This window comes from Vigna angularis, chromosome 1, assembly GCF_016808095.1.
Source record: "Vigna angularis cultivar LongXiaoDou No.4 chromosome 1, ASM1680809v1, whole genome shotgun sequence".
Lineage (NCBI taxonomy): Eukaryota > Viridiplantae > Streptophyta > Magnoliopsida > Fabales > Fabaceae > Vigna > Vigna angularis.
This window is the reverse complement of record NC_068970.1, coordinates 16,092,588-16,110,278: the sequence shown is the minus strand read 5'-3', so window position 1 is coordinate 16,110,278 and position 17,691 is coordinate 16,092,588. Positions and strand designations below refer to the sequence as shown.

At 32.8% G+C, this 17,691-nt stretch overlaps 1 protein-coding gene across 1 annotated transcript; it reads right to left on the bottom strand.

Moving 5' to 3' along the window:
• Positions 1–11,032: 11,032 nt before the first annotated feature.
• On the bottom strand, positions 11,033–13,503 carry LOC108345296 (bax inhibitor 1). The gene is made up of 6 exons (XM_017583920.2): positions 13,316–13,503; positions 13,059–13,202; positions 12,886–12,977; positions 11,703–11,889; positions 11,446–11,601; positions 11,033–11,340 (listed from the first exon to the last, which is right to left on the bottom strand). Exons 1-6 carry the CDS (start codon positions 13,421–13,423, stop codon positions 11,290–11,292), a joined length of 738 nt encoding a protein of 245 aa, XP_017439409.1. The 5' UTR covers positions 13,424–13,503; the 3' UTR covers positions 11,033–11,289.
• Between the last annotated feature and the right edge of the window lie 4,188 nt (positions 13,504–17,691).

Here is a 17,691-nt window from a genome sequence, read left to right as displayed (position 1 = left end):
AAACCCCGCGCGTTCAAAAACGGCGATCTGGTGTGGCGGAAACGGGGGGCAGCCAGGGTGAATCGAGCGCACGGAAAGTTAGCGGCCAATTGGGAGGGGCCATTCCGCATCATTGAGGACCTGATGAATGGGGCATACCGTCTCCAACTCCTGAACGGACAACCTGTTCCCAACACGTGAAATGCTACTCACCTCAAATTTTATTTTAGTTGATATTCCTTTATATTCATGACACATTATTCATTTCAGTTCAAAACAATGATATATTTTATTATTATTTCATTACATTTTCTCATTTGTCGAGTCCCAGGTTTAGACTCCCCTGATCTCATTCGACATGTTACATAGTCACCACCAAGCAACCCGCTAATAGCAAATGCTCAACCAGATGCACGTTCCCCTACAACACATCCGCACCTGGTTGATTTGGACAACTCCCACTGGTAGATGTTCTCCCTCGAACACCCAGTTCCACATGGGATACCTTCCCACTGGTAGATGTTCTCCCTCGAGCACCCAGTTAAGTTCGAGATACTAATCCCACTGGTAGATGTTCTCCCTCGAACACCCAGTTACGCAGGGGATACAATCCCACTGGTAGATGTTCTCCCTCGAACACCCAGTTAGAGTCGGGATACTGATTCCCGGGTAGATGTTCACCCTCGAACACCCAACGCATCCGACCTAGACGCTCGTTCATAAACTCTATACGCATCTATCTCACGCCCACACAAGACGATGGTGTTCATCATACAACACAAATATAAATGCCGAACCGAAATGCATAAAATTCAAATATTCAAGTCATCAACTATGTCCGACAACACATACAGCACATAAGCACACAAGCACATAAGAGTTTCAATTCCTAATCTATTACAATATTAGGCGACCCGACAGCGTTCTCTACGGCCGCCGCCTCAGCTGGTTCATATACGGCGATCACCTCATTAGGCTCGTCAGCAACGATCGCCTCTTCATCCATACCATCTTCAGCCTCCATAAAGGCATCTTCCGGAATTTCACACAAGGGCTTCAGTTGACCCTCGTACACGTCCTTCCGAATGTCGAACGCCACCCCCTCGGTCGACACCTCAAGCAAATGTCCGACCTGCCTTAGAGCCTTCTGAAAACCCCGGGTATGTTCAACCACTATAGCTTCTTTCATCTCCTCTATTATCTCCTTGTCCTCAACCGACTCCGCCCGCAAATCATCTCTCTCCTTGGTCAACATCGCCATCATCTTCTTTGCCTGTTCCAGCTCGCGCGACACTTGGTCGCGCTCCTTCTTCAAAGCCAGACCAGCGGCTCGGGCACCAGTCAACAGCACTTCGGCCTCGCTCAGTAGTTGCTCCGACCGTTTCTGCTTTTGATCGCAGAGGGCATGAGCCTCAGTCAGCTCCCTCAATTGTGTCTGCGTTTTCTCCAGCTCAACCCGCAATGCGCCTCTGTCAGAAGCATATGCCATATGCCAAGCTAGCATTTGTGCTCGACTCGCCATCTCCAACATGGCGTCGGCTATTTGTTGCTCAGTCATATTCTCTATCACCCTCTTTTCCGAGTTATCTAAGTTAAACTCCACCTTATGACTGAGGGTGAAGGACGGATCCCATACGCCGTTAGGGAGGGGACACTCTGTTTCGTCTGCAACCTCCTTCCTCTTCTTCGATGCTGCGCCACTGGCGTCGACTGCCTTGCCCCTCCTTTTTCGTATCAATGGTTGCTCTTCGACGACCATTGCTTCATCGGTCGACACCGATAGCACGACCGGACCAGTTGGTTGCGCTTGTGTACGCCTGAATGAAGACCCGGGACGGTCAGCTTCCGTCTTCTCGGTGTCGATGGATTGAAACCAGTTTCGGACACTTCCTTTCCTCCCCATTATCTCTGCGAAACAAAGGTCACTCCAGAACAGTCAGCAACAACAAAGCAAAAGATAAAAATAACAAGAAGAGAAACATACCAAATACCCTCGAATCAGCGTCGTCGTGCTCAAGGCAATTTATGAGCCGACGGGAAGAAAAGGGGCGTGGCAACGCCGTCAACACATTCAACGTCTCTAATTCTTCGATCGTCATCTTATCCTCGGCCCACGAGGTGAACCTCAGCGGCTCCTGCGTCCAGTACAGTGGGAATTTGGACCTTCCCTCTCCATCAAAAAAGTGCCTTCGCCCAGAGTCGAGGATCGACACTTTAAAGAACTTATCTTTAAAGCCCATATATGACTGCAAATAAAGCTCTAACAGAGCATTACCCGGCTCGGAAATCAACGACACCCAACCCTTCTTCGCAACCGGTCGACACCTAAAGAAGTACAAAAACAGTGCCACAGTCGGCCTAATTCCCAAGGCCCGACATAACACGGCAAATGCCTGCATGTACCCCCACCTGTTGGGATGCAACTGACTGGGTGCGACATTCAGGGTCTTCAACACATCCATTTGGAAGGTTGTGAACGGCAATCTCAGATACAAATCATAAAACGGTGAAGCATAACAGTAAAAGAACTCGTGGGAGCTATTCTCCCTCCCGTAGAACACTCTCTCATCCTCACGACAGGCAACCAATTTCACACACGTTTTATAGCCTAGGGTTCTCAAAATACAACTATTTTCTACCCAGTCTACTAACACCGCCCTACTCCTAAATCGACTACTGAATTCGTTCACTTCATGCGCCGCCCAGCCGTAATCCCCACCATGAGCCGGAACACGTTCTTCCGGGCCTTCATTCCACACGTTTCCATAAACAAACGCGCTCTCACCACACGGCACAGTGGTGATTTCAGGGCATTCCGCCGTTGACGACGGCCCCGGTATATCGCTACCGGCTCTCTGCCCCTTTTCTTCCATTATCGGCAGTAAGCACACTAATAGGGAGAATGGATTAAGATTTACCTGGCGAATCAGTCTCACAACACACGTTGACGGTATATGAAGACAGGTTCCCTCACAAAACCACCACGAGAATCGTCACCGGCGCACAATGCACTTTTCGTTTTTCAAAAACCCGCGAATGATGAACTCCTCTTATTTTCTTTCGTCTTAAAGAAGCAAGAGAGACAGACCGCCCTGCGCCGTAGGATTCCTTCAATCTAACGGTTTAGATTTCGTGACTTTTCACATTCTCCAGAGGCGGGAAACCCTAAACCTTACCTCAAACGGTGCGTAGCGCTTCTCCCATAACGATACATTCACCGTCCTACAGTAAACTCGCGGACCCAACCCACGCTTATTTACTCGGACTCGGGGGGCATTATGTATGGTAGGATACCTAGAACGACCGATCGCCCACTTAATCGACCACCCACTTAGTCGACCACTGATGGTAGACAACATTCGGTTGTCCTCAGTCGATCGCCCACTCAGTCGACCATTGATGGTCGACAGCATACGATCGTCCTCAACCGATCGTACACTTATTACGATCGATTAAGGACATCCTAGGATTGATCTCCGCCCCCCTTCACAACAATCGTCGTAAACGATCCTTATCTAACGATCGTCTATTGATAGATCTAAAGGGCGGTCGATCAGTTTCGGTTCGAATGGACATATTAATCCTGAGAGAGCGGTTAAACATATCCGGTTATAGTGCCACAAATCACGGAGTCAACTGACCCAATATCTAGCACGACTGAACAGTTATACTCTCCACAACCAGATTCTCAACCAACCGGAAGTTAAGGTAAACGGTTCATTATTACTAAGATAAATAAGCGAACTAAAGGAGAAAAAAGGTACATTTTTCCCCTAGAGAGAGAAAATTAAGAAAGAAAGTAATATCTTCTTCTTTGAGTAAACGGAAAATAGTTAGATTGATCTTTCGTTTGACTTGAGTGTCGGAGTGCCTTTGCAGGTACCCAGCCCAGCTTCTCTCAAAGAGCTTCCGGTAGGAAGGAGACGCGACATCCACAGCATCTGGGAAGGGATTGGAGGTGATTTACTGCGCGCATATCTCGGCCTACACAATTCTACCGAAACAATACTGATTTAAATTAGTTTAAAAATTATACTAAACTCAACCTAATCCATTCACCACTACTAATAATACAAGATAATTATTTGTTATTGCTAAACAATGAATAAAATATGATATCATATTCTACATTAACTGAAAAAGAAACCTCCATTAAACGGTTGACAGAAGAATTTGCTAAATTGGTTGAAAAATTATATGCATTATTCACGCATGTTTTTGAAGGAAATTAAAAAATATTTTTACCTATTAAAGAACAAAGTTTTGTTTCTTTTTGTTGTGGACAATAACTCGTAATTGTGTATTAAAATCGTAGAAGAAAAAAATTGAATAAGAGATGTGATAACACTTATAAGATTTTTTATTTTTGTAAAACATCATTATCGCATTAAATATTTTGTAATAAAAGATTGAGTTAGAAAGACAATGATGCATTATTTGTGCATAAAGAAAGACAATAAAGCATCTGATAAAGGTATTTGTTAGTTTACGTATAGCATAGGAAATGTGGTTCTCATAAGAAAATGAAAAGGGAAAACACAAAAATGTGCATCTTATCTTTCAATGTGACTAGTCATTTCTTTAGACAGTAGGTAGCTACCATGTATACTCTTTCAAAGTGATTAATAATATAATTAAAGTCAATTTGCCTTAAAACCGGACTTCCATTTTGTCCAATATCAACAACAAATTGACGTATGTCTATTATAACTATTTATTATTATTTTATTTTTATTTGCCTTAGTTTGTATCACTGGATGCTTAAGGGTTAAGCAATGGATTTTCACCACATAAGATAATTACTTTACCTGCTCCATTATATAATAAACATATTTTCATAGTAACACATATTAAACCCTAAGCGTCTCATTCAATCATATGATCAAACTCAGCGTTTTAATCTTCTAACAACTAATTAAAAATAACTATTGTTTTTATTTATTTATTTATCTATCCTTTTATAAGTTTAAAAAAATTACATTAATTTCTACAACTCATATCATTTGTTTACCCAACTCTCAATGTTTTATGTATTTATCCAACGTGGGAAAGAACTAATAATAAATTAAATATGATTTTACTTTAAATTAGAATTAACCATGTATTACCTTTTGGAGAAGATAGATAAAATTAAATATTTGTTATATTTTATTATAAATTTATATTTTTTACATATTCTTTTAGTTTTGATATATTGTTAATATTCCTTCCGTTCAATAGTTTCACGTCTTTTAATAGTTAAGATTAAAAGAAGTTTAATTTTTCTTTTAAAGGTTTAGGAATTGATATCAGAAAAAGTTTAAAAATTTATTTCCTCTTTCAACCTTTTTAAACATCTTTTAAAAATAAAATCATGACAAAATTACAAACTTCCTATTAGAGAATACCTTTTAATTATAACAAGATTTATCTCATCATGGATCAGAACAGTCAGTATATTTTTTTTTTCCATCATTTTAGTTACATCATATCTTAAGTATGACTATTAAAAGAGTTATTATAAAATTATCGATTTATGACATAAATATATTTATTTTGTGCTAATATTTTAATTTAATTGGTTTATATAAATTCATGGGATCTGCGTGTGGAAAATTTGGGACAAATAATGGAAGTATTTTTTTTATTCTCATCAAATAATGAAGCCGGGTAGTGAATTATGGTACATAATATTGTCTCGCTTGAAAACAACTAAGGCTATGATTATTTGATTTTTTTTTCATTGTTATTTTCATTTTAAATGAGAGTTGTTATTCTTGAATTAATTGTCGGAATTTTTATGGATATTAATAATTAAGGACACGTGCCTTACAAAGATCGAGTTTTCGAGTTTGCTTTTTAATTAAATCTATTAAACGGGCCGGTTTTTTATTTCATGTCATATTGTTGGTACCCATTTTACTAATTACACTCCCTTATTTCTCTTTTTCTGTATGTTCTCTCCCACATTCTTCAGAGATATCTTTGGAGGAGAAGGCATTGGTTAAATATAGATTCCACCAACTTAGTTTTCGAATTTAATAATAATGAGATATAATTAAATTAATATTAATGGTACATAATAATAATAATAATAAAAAAAATTTGGTACAATTTATTTATTCATTATAGTATCAACATGTTGTCATTTTTATACAAAGAATAAATTGAAATATTATTTACAATTTAAATGTGAGTGGAAAGGCGGTCTCATAAAAAATATTATTCAAGGTTTCAATAGAGATTAATCATTGAATAGACTCAATAATAGATTTTCTATTCAATAACAGTTCAAAAAACTGAAATCTTGTTGATGACAATTATAAGTGATTTTTGAAACGCAATCAGAACTTTCAATGAATCTCAACACTTTAGAACAATATCCTTATCAAATGCTAAATACTAAATATTATACAAATATAAAACAATATAAATTCAACAGAATTACTTTTTTTTTTAATTCTTAAAGCTAATGATCTCATTTTAGAATAAAAATAGAAATTGGATAAATATATAGATTGTTGAATCATATTTAATTTAAACAATAAGTAATCATTCATTCAAGATGTGTATATTATATTATAGTTTAACATATAATGGCTTCAAAATTTAAAACTAAAAAGAGTATTAATTATATTTATGTACAGAACCTTAACGGAAAAAAAAAACTATCCAATCGCATATTATTACAATATAAAAAGTAGTTTAATCATAAAACAGCTTAATATATTAAAAAGGGTTTCGACATTTTACTGAGCATAGTTATTTTCTCGTAGGGTTTAACCAAAGTTGCTGAATGGGAAATATCCAGAAAGATTTATACCAAATTAGAACCATTCAAAGGTCTCCATGTGAAATCCTATATCCTAATTTATTTTATTGTTTCACATCAAAACCATGTGAACCCATATCAAAACAAAAGACAATGAAGTTTTGGACAAGATAACTCATTTTTGGAAACTTCCACAAGCAAGTTTATCCTAGTTTGAATTAGATGCCTTTCGTACAAGCTTTTGCTAAAAGGGACAAAGTTCTTTGTGGTCGGAATTTGAATTCCGAAAGGTTGAATAATGCGTCAGACCACAGTCATAAAACAATGAGTTTCAAACAAAATTCAAAGTTTGGAATTTTCCAAATAACTTGAGGAATAAGTGATAATGGTTTCACATTAAATAAAAAGGATACACAAATGTGTAATTTCCACAAGCCAATGTTATTAATATTCATGATGCTAATCATAGTAGAAATTGTCCACTCCTTCTTCACTCAATTATCTAAATGTAGAAATTGCGAAGTTTTCTTGAAATATTTGATAATGTGATATTTAACAAGTAATCTTGAAGCTTTGTATCTTATAAAGCAACCAACAAATATAAATCTAGCTTTACTCGTATGTTTGAAAATTTAGTTTTATTTCTAGAAAAAGCTTGAAATAAACTATTTTATATAGTTCATAGGATGAATCATTAAAATTGAATTTAATTCATTGAAATGCTCATCACACCACATAATTAAAACCGTTGAAAAAGTGTTTTAAAAAAGTTAGTTTAAGTGATTAAATATGAGAGTCTGTAAAAGCTTTTAAGTGTTTTCCGGTGAATTAAATTACTTAAAATGTGATTTCGATTGATTAAAAAATTATTTTTGCTTTTCTAGTAATTTGAAAAGCATTTTATTTATTAAAATTATGTTTAAATATATTTAAAACTTTCTCACTTAATCTTTAATAAAGCAATCCAAAATTATTCATTTACATGATCTTTGCATGATCAAGGCAATAGAACCATTTACTCAATATTAAACCTAAAATTACAACTCTGAACAAGCAATCAAATCATAATCATAATTATTTGACACAAAATTGAAAGCATAAAATCTTATAATTTTGAACCAACAAACTTTTTTTATACAACCACTCTCATTCTCATTATGTAATAGTTTGATACTGAAAGATGCAGTATCATAAAATAGAAACTTTCTTCTCTTTTGTCATGATCAAATGTAATACAAGAGAAGAATATATAAAAAAGACTTGTTCATTAATAGTTATAAGAAGGGGTTGGAAGGAAGTCAACATATAGATCAAGTAAAGAAATAAAAAACTAGACAAAGGTAATAACACACCAACAATAAGAAACTACACCCCACCAAACAAGCAAAATATAACAAGGAAGTAAGGTAAAAAGACAGACAATATACACACAAAAAAACCTATTTTCCCATGTGAAGTAGCCTCGTAGTGATTTGATTCTGAATAAATTCAATTTGTTCAACAATATTAGCAAACTCCCTCTCCTTAAACTCATTATGTTGTCTCTAAGAATTAGTAAACCCGACCACTTTATCAATTGTTCAAAGGGAGAAAATAGGCTTCCTCTTATTAGCTTCACTGACATCTCATGTTCATCAACAACACCCTCTTCGTGTTCACTAGTGGGTTCACCATCCTTTATAAACCAAGCCCTTATAGCTTTCCCATAACCCATCTTGTGCAAAGTAGCATTACTTATGAGATTAGATTTCCCCATAATCTCAAAAGACTGCCCAGTTTGAATCTTATTGTGTTTAAGTACTTTGCACATGAATATAGAAAATCTACAAATCATTCACTCTTAATTTATGTGATCTTTGACGAGACAGAATCATAGATAGTATATCACATTTAATTAAATATAAATATAAAAGATTCACATTACTTTCAATCTAAAATTTGAAAAACTTATTATATAAATAAATTTATTTGAATCGATCACCAAAATAATCAGCCAATTATGAATATTTTGAAAAAAAAATCACTAGAAAGAAAATACAACATCAATGAAATATAAATAATATTTTCAATCTAAAACCTTAAAATAATAAATTTATAAGTCTTCTTGTCTAGTGTTTAACTTTCTGATTTTTACTTATTTAATTTGGAATATAAAGATTTCTCAACAATTTTTTATTGATTTTAAATTTGTTTTTTATGCCATACAGAAGGTTCAAATCCCCGTTATTCAGCAAAATATAGTTACTGCCTCTAGGATTCAGTTGTCTAACAATAATAAAAGCAAGAATCTTGTATCGGTCTTCATGTCTCCAACATGAAATTTCCGAAGGCTTTGATTTGAATCTCTTATAAACCCGAATTTCACTATAATCCCCGACAACACTAGTGTTTCTTTTGAAACTTCTATACCATCACAAAAAAAAAATTATAAAGAAAGAGTGTCATTTATTAGTGTCAAAACCCTTAACTTAAAATCATAAGGTAGCCTCTTCAAATTTCAAACAGGTGTATATACTTCCACTAAATCATGATAAAATGGGGTTAAGAAGCTGCATAAGGAATTAGCAAGCTGATACAAGTCATCAGAATGCTGATAAATTATGTGAACTATCTACATGATACATGGCAATAGCACCGTCTCAAAGTGTTAGACAATGGAATCAAAGAGAAGTTGGAGCTCAATTAGGATTACATAAAGTTGAAGTTATGTAGTATGGGAAGTCAAAGTTAAAATTGGAGTCTAAGTTTGAAAGACAATGTCCCAATTATATGTATTCTGTTATTTCTTATCTATTTTTAATTATCTTCTTTATTATCATTTTTTTTCTCTCATCCATACCAAGCAAATTATAAAAGTTAAATCATAAAACCTCACGATCAAACTTTGTATAATTAGCCTTTAACAAGATTCTCATACATTGTCATTAAAACAATTGATAAGATGTAAGTTTGTTTATATATTTTTTGAATAATTTAAATGTTTAAATTGAAAAAAAAAACATTTAAATTAGTTTCTAACCACAATTTATTTAAAGGGTTTTTTTTAATGGAATGTCTTCAAAATTAGTTTAAAGTAACAAATTATTCTGTTTATTAAGAATCAAAATTAAGAAAATATTAATAGGTTTTTAGTTTCTATTTTTTCAAATTCTACTTTTTATTCTTTAAACAAAGAATTAATTAATTTGGTTGATACACTTTTCTTCGTTAACAACTTGTCCCAGTTTCAAATGTAACTATTAAGTGGTGATGGCACCATCACATTAGCTGTCATGGCAATAATTTATCTGCATATGATTTTTGAATAAATTATATTTTAGTTTATCATCTTTTCAGAAAAATCAGTTTTACTTATATAGTTATGATATCAGTAGGTTGATGTAGCTTTCACACATCATACATAAAAATAGTATCTGATTAGGGAGAATAAAACAACAAGAATAAAAAGTAAACAAATTAATCAAAATTTAATTGGGGAAATAAAAGAAAATTTCGTAAATAATTATACAAAGTGTTAAAAATATTAAAATGTACAATCAATTGTATTAAAAGATGAAAATGTGAAAAATAATTTATCCAAAAAACAAATTGATTATAAAAGACTTAAAAATGTCAATTTAAAAGCTTAAAAATAAATCGACCAACTTTTCATTTACGGACTAAAACTAAAATTTAGAAAAACTTAGGACCTAGAAGTATAATTTAAAAGCGTTTAAGGACTAGAATCATATTAAATCTGAAATAAATATTATGCTTTCTTTTAAAAATTAGATTTTAATTCTTTCAATCAATATCCTTGCCACAACCGTATCGATGACCAATTTTTAAACTTAAGGACGTGCAAGTTTATGATGTTGCCTCGATTACTCCCACCCCTTTTTACTTATAAATTATGAGCATAATCTGTATAGATAAGCACGGCTGCTTTTAGCTTTGGATGAATCGAGGTAAAATGGCACTGGATCAGTACTTTATTCAAAATATTATGAAATAAAATAACTTGTGGCATAACATCCAATTTCTACTCTCAAACTACAGTTGGTTTATGCCATTTCACCTCCTTTCACTCTTCATTAGATGCTCAAACAAAACCACATAAATATTATGTTTTACTCCATCAGAACGCTGATCAACCTCAATGTTTTTTTGTTTTGTCTACCTGACGTTCAAATCTAGTCTGCGAGAGTAACAGTACATCCTTAATGCTTCAAAATATGACGATGATCTCATTCTCAAATCAATATGAGATAACACTTTCCCTCATTGTGTTAAACTAAACCGTAAAATCTAATTGACCTAAGGTTTTTCGAAACCCAGCATAGTGCTTATTGCTTAAACAAAAAGTGATATCATATTACACGATAGATTATGCTTATTAGTGATACAAATTAAGATGTTTAAAAGATATCCTGACATTTTATTTACCATTGAAGTAAACACATGGCTAGCTAACTAACTACACATGGGTAACAACAAAAGCTATACAAACAACTATGTTTTCTTTGTTTCTCCATGATCTAAGACAGTGTAGAGTTGTCCAAGCCCAGCCAGTCAGTCACTTAATCTCTCCTTTTCTTCTTCCTCTCGTTTCTCTCGCCTGAATTCTTCAACTGTGAAAGGATAACGGAAACCTTGTTTCAACACCAATTCAAAGGTAGGGAACAGAAAAAGAAAACCAATAGAATATTAGAAAACCATTCACCAGTCCAACTCACCATTATAATAAGAATTCGCACAAAGATTGCAGCCAAATCAGTGAACAGTGTCAATGCATGCTTCACATAATCCAGGTCACCAAAGTGAGCCATCTCAATAATTTCTTGGGTATCTACTATGACGTAGCCTACAAATACCAAAAGCCCAAAGTACAACTGCAAAAAATGCAAATAAGTACACCGGATATAATACAGAACACGAGAAAATATAGAAGGATTTTTCTATGTATCTGTCATACTATTAAATTGATAGTTACCTCAAACTTAAAGAGCGCTATTGAGCTCCCGAAGATAGAGGAAGCAAAGTGCAACCACATAAGGATGGACAGCCCAGAAGAAAGCAAACCACCAAGGTAGATATACTCCCTACGCCTTGCAACTAAAGCTGCCGCAGAGAAAGAGCCAAAAGCCAAGGAAGTCGCCACGAAAGCACTAAAGATAAGGCTGGAGAATGGAACAACAATGTCAAACCAGCATCCAAAACTATAAACTAGACACATAAGCAACTGCACATTTATCACATAACATTAACTTAAGAAAAAGGTTAAAGTGAGAGGGTAAGGTAGAGAATGGTATCACAAGACAAAACGCTTGCATGTTGCAACACACTCTTTCAAACCTATTTCTCCTAATGTGTTTTCTTACACATAACCAACCAAGGTAAAGCCAGTAATTCACATCGATTGAGCAAAGAATGCAGAAGCAACTCTCAGTAGCTTCTTGTTTAACACAGATCCTGTGTGGTTGGGTGCAGAACTGAACAAGTATTACGTCTCATTCCTAAACTAGTGGTCCTCACATAAATTTTAACTAAGAACAGTATTATTATTATTGTATTGCTAACACTCCTCATACAAACTATTGGGCAAAAAGAACATTTTGGGGTTGTATGTATGACAGAACAGTATTTGCATACAGTAATGATATTCTATTAATCACATAATCAACCCTGGAAGACAATGATACTCATCAGAAGACTCCACCAATTACAGTAAACTTTAAAACATGGTATTAATTTATTACAGACAGATATGAATAACAACATTGTTGGAGAATATGATCTAAAGCACATTAACCAGAATAAGAAGAACAAAGAAAGGCATGTTACACTTCGTAACGAGTCCTGTTTGCTCCTACATCAAGCACCAATCTAAATAAGAAGAAAAAAAAAACGAGAGAGCACGCTTAGCATCTCTCTCTCTAAACAAGTAAGGGGAAAGGACTAAGGAGTTTGACAGGACCATCATGATAAAGAAAAAACGTGACTTATTAAACTATATACCACGAATTAAAATCATATGCAGTCACTATGGGTCCAAATAAGCTCCACTAATAAGCGAAGGGCACAGCCAAAACGTTCAAAAGAATCATTTTTAGCATCAATGACTCTAACAATAGTAATTAATTAAAAGTGTCCAAAAAAGCAACAACAGGTCATACCTAGGATCAATGGCTATCGCCAGATCAATCAGAGGTCCAATGGAAGCGCCCTGAAACAGGGCAGAAGCCATCAACAGAGACAACCTCTTTTGCTGAAAAAACACAGAACAATGAGTGAGAACAACGTCACATAAGATTTACGGAGCAGAAATCAGGTAGAATCGCATTCAAACCTCTTCAAAAGGGGGTGTCGATAGCAACCAAACCATGGTTCCAATAGACCCCACCGTAGTGAGAAAACCCCCAATGTTCCACAATACATGAAGAAAGGCTCCGACAGCAGCAGCCACAACAGCGCAACATAACGTAAAATAAACCTGAAATCAATCAAACAATCAAATAGATTCAGAATACACATACAATATGAGACTAACCGTTTGCACACCCAAAATCAATTTCCAATCCGAGGGGAGACTTAATTAGTAATTACTCGTTTGATGTGATTCTGAACGACCGGAGAGATCTCGCGGAAATTCTTGAGAGTATCGTAACTCCAGCGGCTTCTCGAAGACGATTGGGAATTGAAGAAAGCCTCCATTGAAAACAAGGAATCTTATCGTTCGCTCAATACAAACACAAAAACAAGCACAATTGATTCGGCACGAAATGGCTCACGGTTATATATAGGGCGCGTTTTTTTTTTTAATTCTTTATTAGGGTTCGGCTTCTACCAAAATTCTAGTTCTATCCAGAAAGAACCACACCATCCATCAGGGCGCGTCGTTCCTTATCTAATCACACGCGTTATGTAATGACTTCTTTTAAAAGTAATATTTGTAATATTATTTTGTATTTTCATAATTACATATAGGTAAATATAATAATAACTTTATAGGTAAATAAATATAAAAAAAAATCGAGCCTCTTTTTGTATTATATATGATTAATTTACTTTTTTTAATAGAATATTACTATTGATATAAATACATATTAATGTATGGAACTAAGAGTAATCATAACTAGAACTTTCCCTTAGTAGAAGAACATCTATATTAAATGTACATATAATAAAATTAATAACTGCTTTAAATATAAGTCACTTCAACTCAATAAAATAAAGTTTCGATAAAATGAAATTTATACAAACGAATAACCCAGGAGGTAATTATTTATAATACTATAAAATAATTTAATTCTATAAACATTTATAGTAGATAGAAAGTCAGTTGTCGAAAAGTAATTTAATATTTTTTTTGGTAGATAAAGTAATTTAATTGATTAAATATGTTATGCCATCGTTCTATAGAATATTAAATGGGTAAGGTAATGTTAATAAAAGAAGAAAGGCTCTTCGGTTCATCTTTTGATCAGATTTGCATATTATTTAGTTCTTAAGTGTGGAGATTATAGCTCTTGAACTTTGATAAAAACTATACAAGGAGTAAACAAAAAAATTTATAAAGGTGTAAGAAAATAGATCAATTGATTTTTTTATTATTTTATTCTATACCAAAACCTGATTGAATTTGATTAAATTCTTTTTATAATAGTAAGTGCAGATAATAATATCCGTACAAAAGTAATCTCCGCTTATTTTATTAAAATACTTACATTTTAAATTATTAATAAAATACATATATTATTCTTAACCTTATGTGTGAGCACTTTTTACTTTCTTAATATATACTTATAATTTATTCTGATCGTTACTTTATATTTACATGAAAATTAAATAAAAATGTTATTTTGATATAACTCACACATAAAGTTTTAAAATTTAAGATAACATATATGACGTATATATTAAAATAATGTTTTTCCTAAATTCTTACAAGCAGCTTTTACTATAAATCTTATTTATATTTATTAAAAAATGTATTAGTTGACTTAATAGCAAGGTGTTAGAATTTATCTTTATAGTGTAAAGTTAAGTCTGCAATTTTTAATAAAAAAAATCGAAAACGGTTTGTATTGACTCCATAACTTCTTGCATTAAGTCATTCTTTATTTTCTTTTTTGCTTTAAATATTTTTGTACAAAAGTTGGGAAATAAATTGCTCTAATTCTTAATTTGACCAAATAATGTTAAATTAGCATATATCAAAGTTGTGTTTTTCATTGAAATTATTTTTCATATTATTTATCAAAAGTTTCATCGCTCTAATTTAATCCTGTCTGTTAAAATAAAACCATAGTTATTTAAAATATTGCATGATTTCTCTAGTATTCAAAACAATATTTTTATTATTTATATTTTATTTAAATATATAAATACAAATACAAATATCTGCATAGAATGATAAATTTTCTAATGCAAAATAATATGTAGGGACATTTTAGTAATTTTGGGTAAAGGATGAAAGTAAAGAAAGTTACTAGGGTATTCCATTTCAAAAAGATTCATATGAAGATACCTATGCAACTCATTTTTAACCAGCAATTTGCTTTATTAGTCTTCTTGTTATTACCGTTCTCTACGGTTATAACCATGAGATTGACTTATATAATCTATAAAAAGAATAATACGAAAAAACATATTTAGTATAAATTACTTTTTTAAAAACTTTTATAGATTTCACAATAATTTTTTATAAAAATAGTTTAAAATACAATTTTTATACTTGGAATCTTGCTCACTAAGATAAATATCTTATTTCTCCTCTAATATAAGATTTTGTAAATAATAAATTTTATATTTAAGATTTTCTGTAGCGATTCACAATTAAAGATGTTATTTAGTATATTTAAAAATCATGAGTACTATAGTAATTAAAATATGTTTAATTCACCAAAAATATTTTTATAAATATTTAAATTGATTTTATGAAAATTAAAAAGAAACTTGATATTTTGATTAATTGTCATATCAAATGATGTAATGAAAAAATATCATATTTTGATAGCTGTACAATATATTTCTATGATTTATTGATAACCCACATCAATGTAAGAAATAGTAATATTTTCATTTTTAATAAAAACTATTAATTTTTAATTAGAAAAATAGTTAAACTCGAGTTTACTTTTTATAAATTTCTAAAATTACTTTTATATATAAATAAAAGAAAAATGTATATTCACATTGCTCCCATATGAAAAACCAAACATTGAAAGCAGTCTGCTGATAAGGAAAATCGGTAGTGTGTGTTGGAATTCATGGTTGAGCCAGCACTCTTCCACGCGTCTTAGCCAATAACAAGTTGACAAGTCAGCTTTTACACAGGCATACAAAATATTCAATTAAGGTTGTTTTTGTAGAATAGTACTAACTACTTCTGGTGACGTGTTTGTTCGTTGCTATAGCTAAGAAAATATGCAAAAGAAGAAAGATGTCATTAAATAGAAAATTAACTTTTTACAATTAAATGCATAAAAGGGGTCTGAACAGAAAACAAAATCATTGTTGTAAAGGAAGTTTCCAAAGCAAACCAAACAATAATCAGACGTGACCCACAAACATTATATAAGTGGGTAAGGAAGATAGACCTAAGAAAAATCATAAATTTATTATTAAGTGATATTAAATTTTTTTAGCTTGATTTGATTTAAGTTTTGTTATTATTAATTTTTTTTTTTATTTTTACTTTAAAGATTGATAAGGAATATTGTATAGATTTATTTAATATTGTGAATCTTACTTATTTTAATAAATAATGTTTAAAAATTTATTATTTCAACTAATTTAATTAAATAAAAGTAAGTTTTTTAAAAATTTTGAAAAAAATTGTTAAATAAATCATTTCTTATACACAAAATAAAGACTCACAAATAAAGGTGAACAAAATGAATTATATTGAATTGCACGGTTAGAAGTTGTATTGAACTAAAAACTAGTTTACTTGAACTTAATTGAAAATTAGTTCAAATAAGTTTAATTATTTTTTTGTTTTACAAACTGCAATGTACTAAACTAAGTTAAAATTTGTTTTCTACTTTGACACACAACACAAATTTGAGATAAGTCGAAATAGGCTAAAGGTTGAGACATATTGGGTTGAATCAAGGATCGAGAAAAATCAACCTTACCCAAATTTGATATGGGTCATGCCAAAGGTTAAGATAGGTTAGGTGAGACCAACTGTCAAGATGGGTCATACTCGACTTAAGGTTGAGATACATTAAACATGACTGAAGGTTGAGATAGGCTAACATGGGTCAAAGTTTGAGACAAGTCAGGTCAAGCCAAAGATTGAGATGAGCTATGTTGGGCCATTGGTTGGGACAATCTAAGTCGGGCCAAAGGTTGAGACGGGCCCAATTTGCAAAAATGTTGGGACGACCTTAGGTTGAACTTCTGTCGAATTATGTTGGAATATCCATGGTCAAAACTTAGTTGAGTCAGTCATCACTGCAATTTGGTCATAATGACCTAAGTAGAAAATCGGCAGGGACCACCACGTCCAAAACTTGTTTAAGTCAGTTCTAACCAAAATTTGACTAAGTCGTCCCCGACCGAATATCAAACGAATTCGACTAAGAAGATCACAACCAAAACTTGGTAGAGTCGGTCTCGACTGAAATTTGGCTTAATACGACCGAGTTGGTCACAGTCTAAACTCAGTTGAGTCGGTCTTGATGAAAGTCTCTAACTCAACCACGACTAAAAATTTATCGAATTTCGTCCAAATAGCCACAATCGAAACTCACTCGAGTCAGTCCCAACAAAAATTTGGTTGAGTCAACCCCGATAAAAAAATTTGGCTGAATTCAACTGGGATAACCACTATCAAAACTCGATCGAGTCATTCTTGATCAAAATTTGATTGAATTCAACCAAGTAGGCTCTGATTGTATAAGACCCATGAAAAATATTTACCTTAATAGTAACAAATTTATTACTAGTAGTAATAAATTTCTTTGTGAATG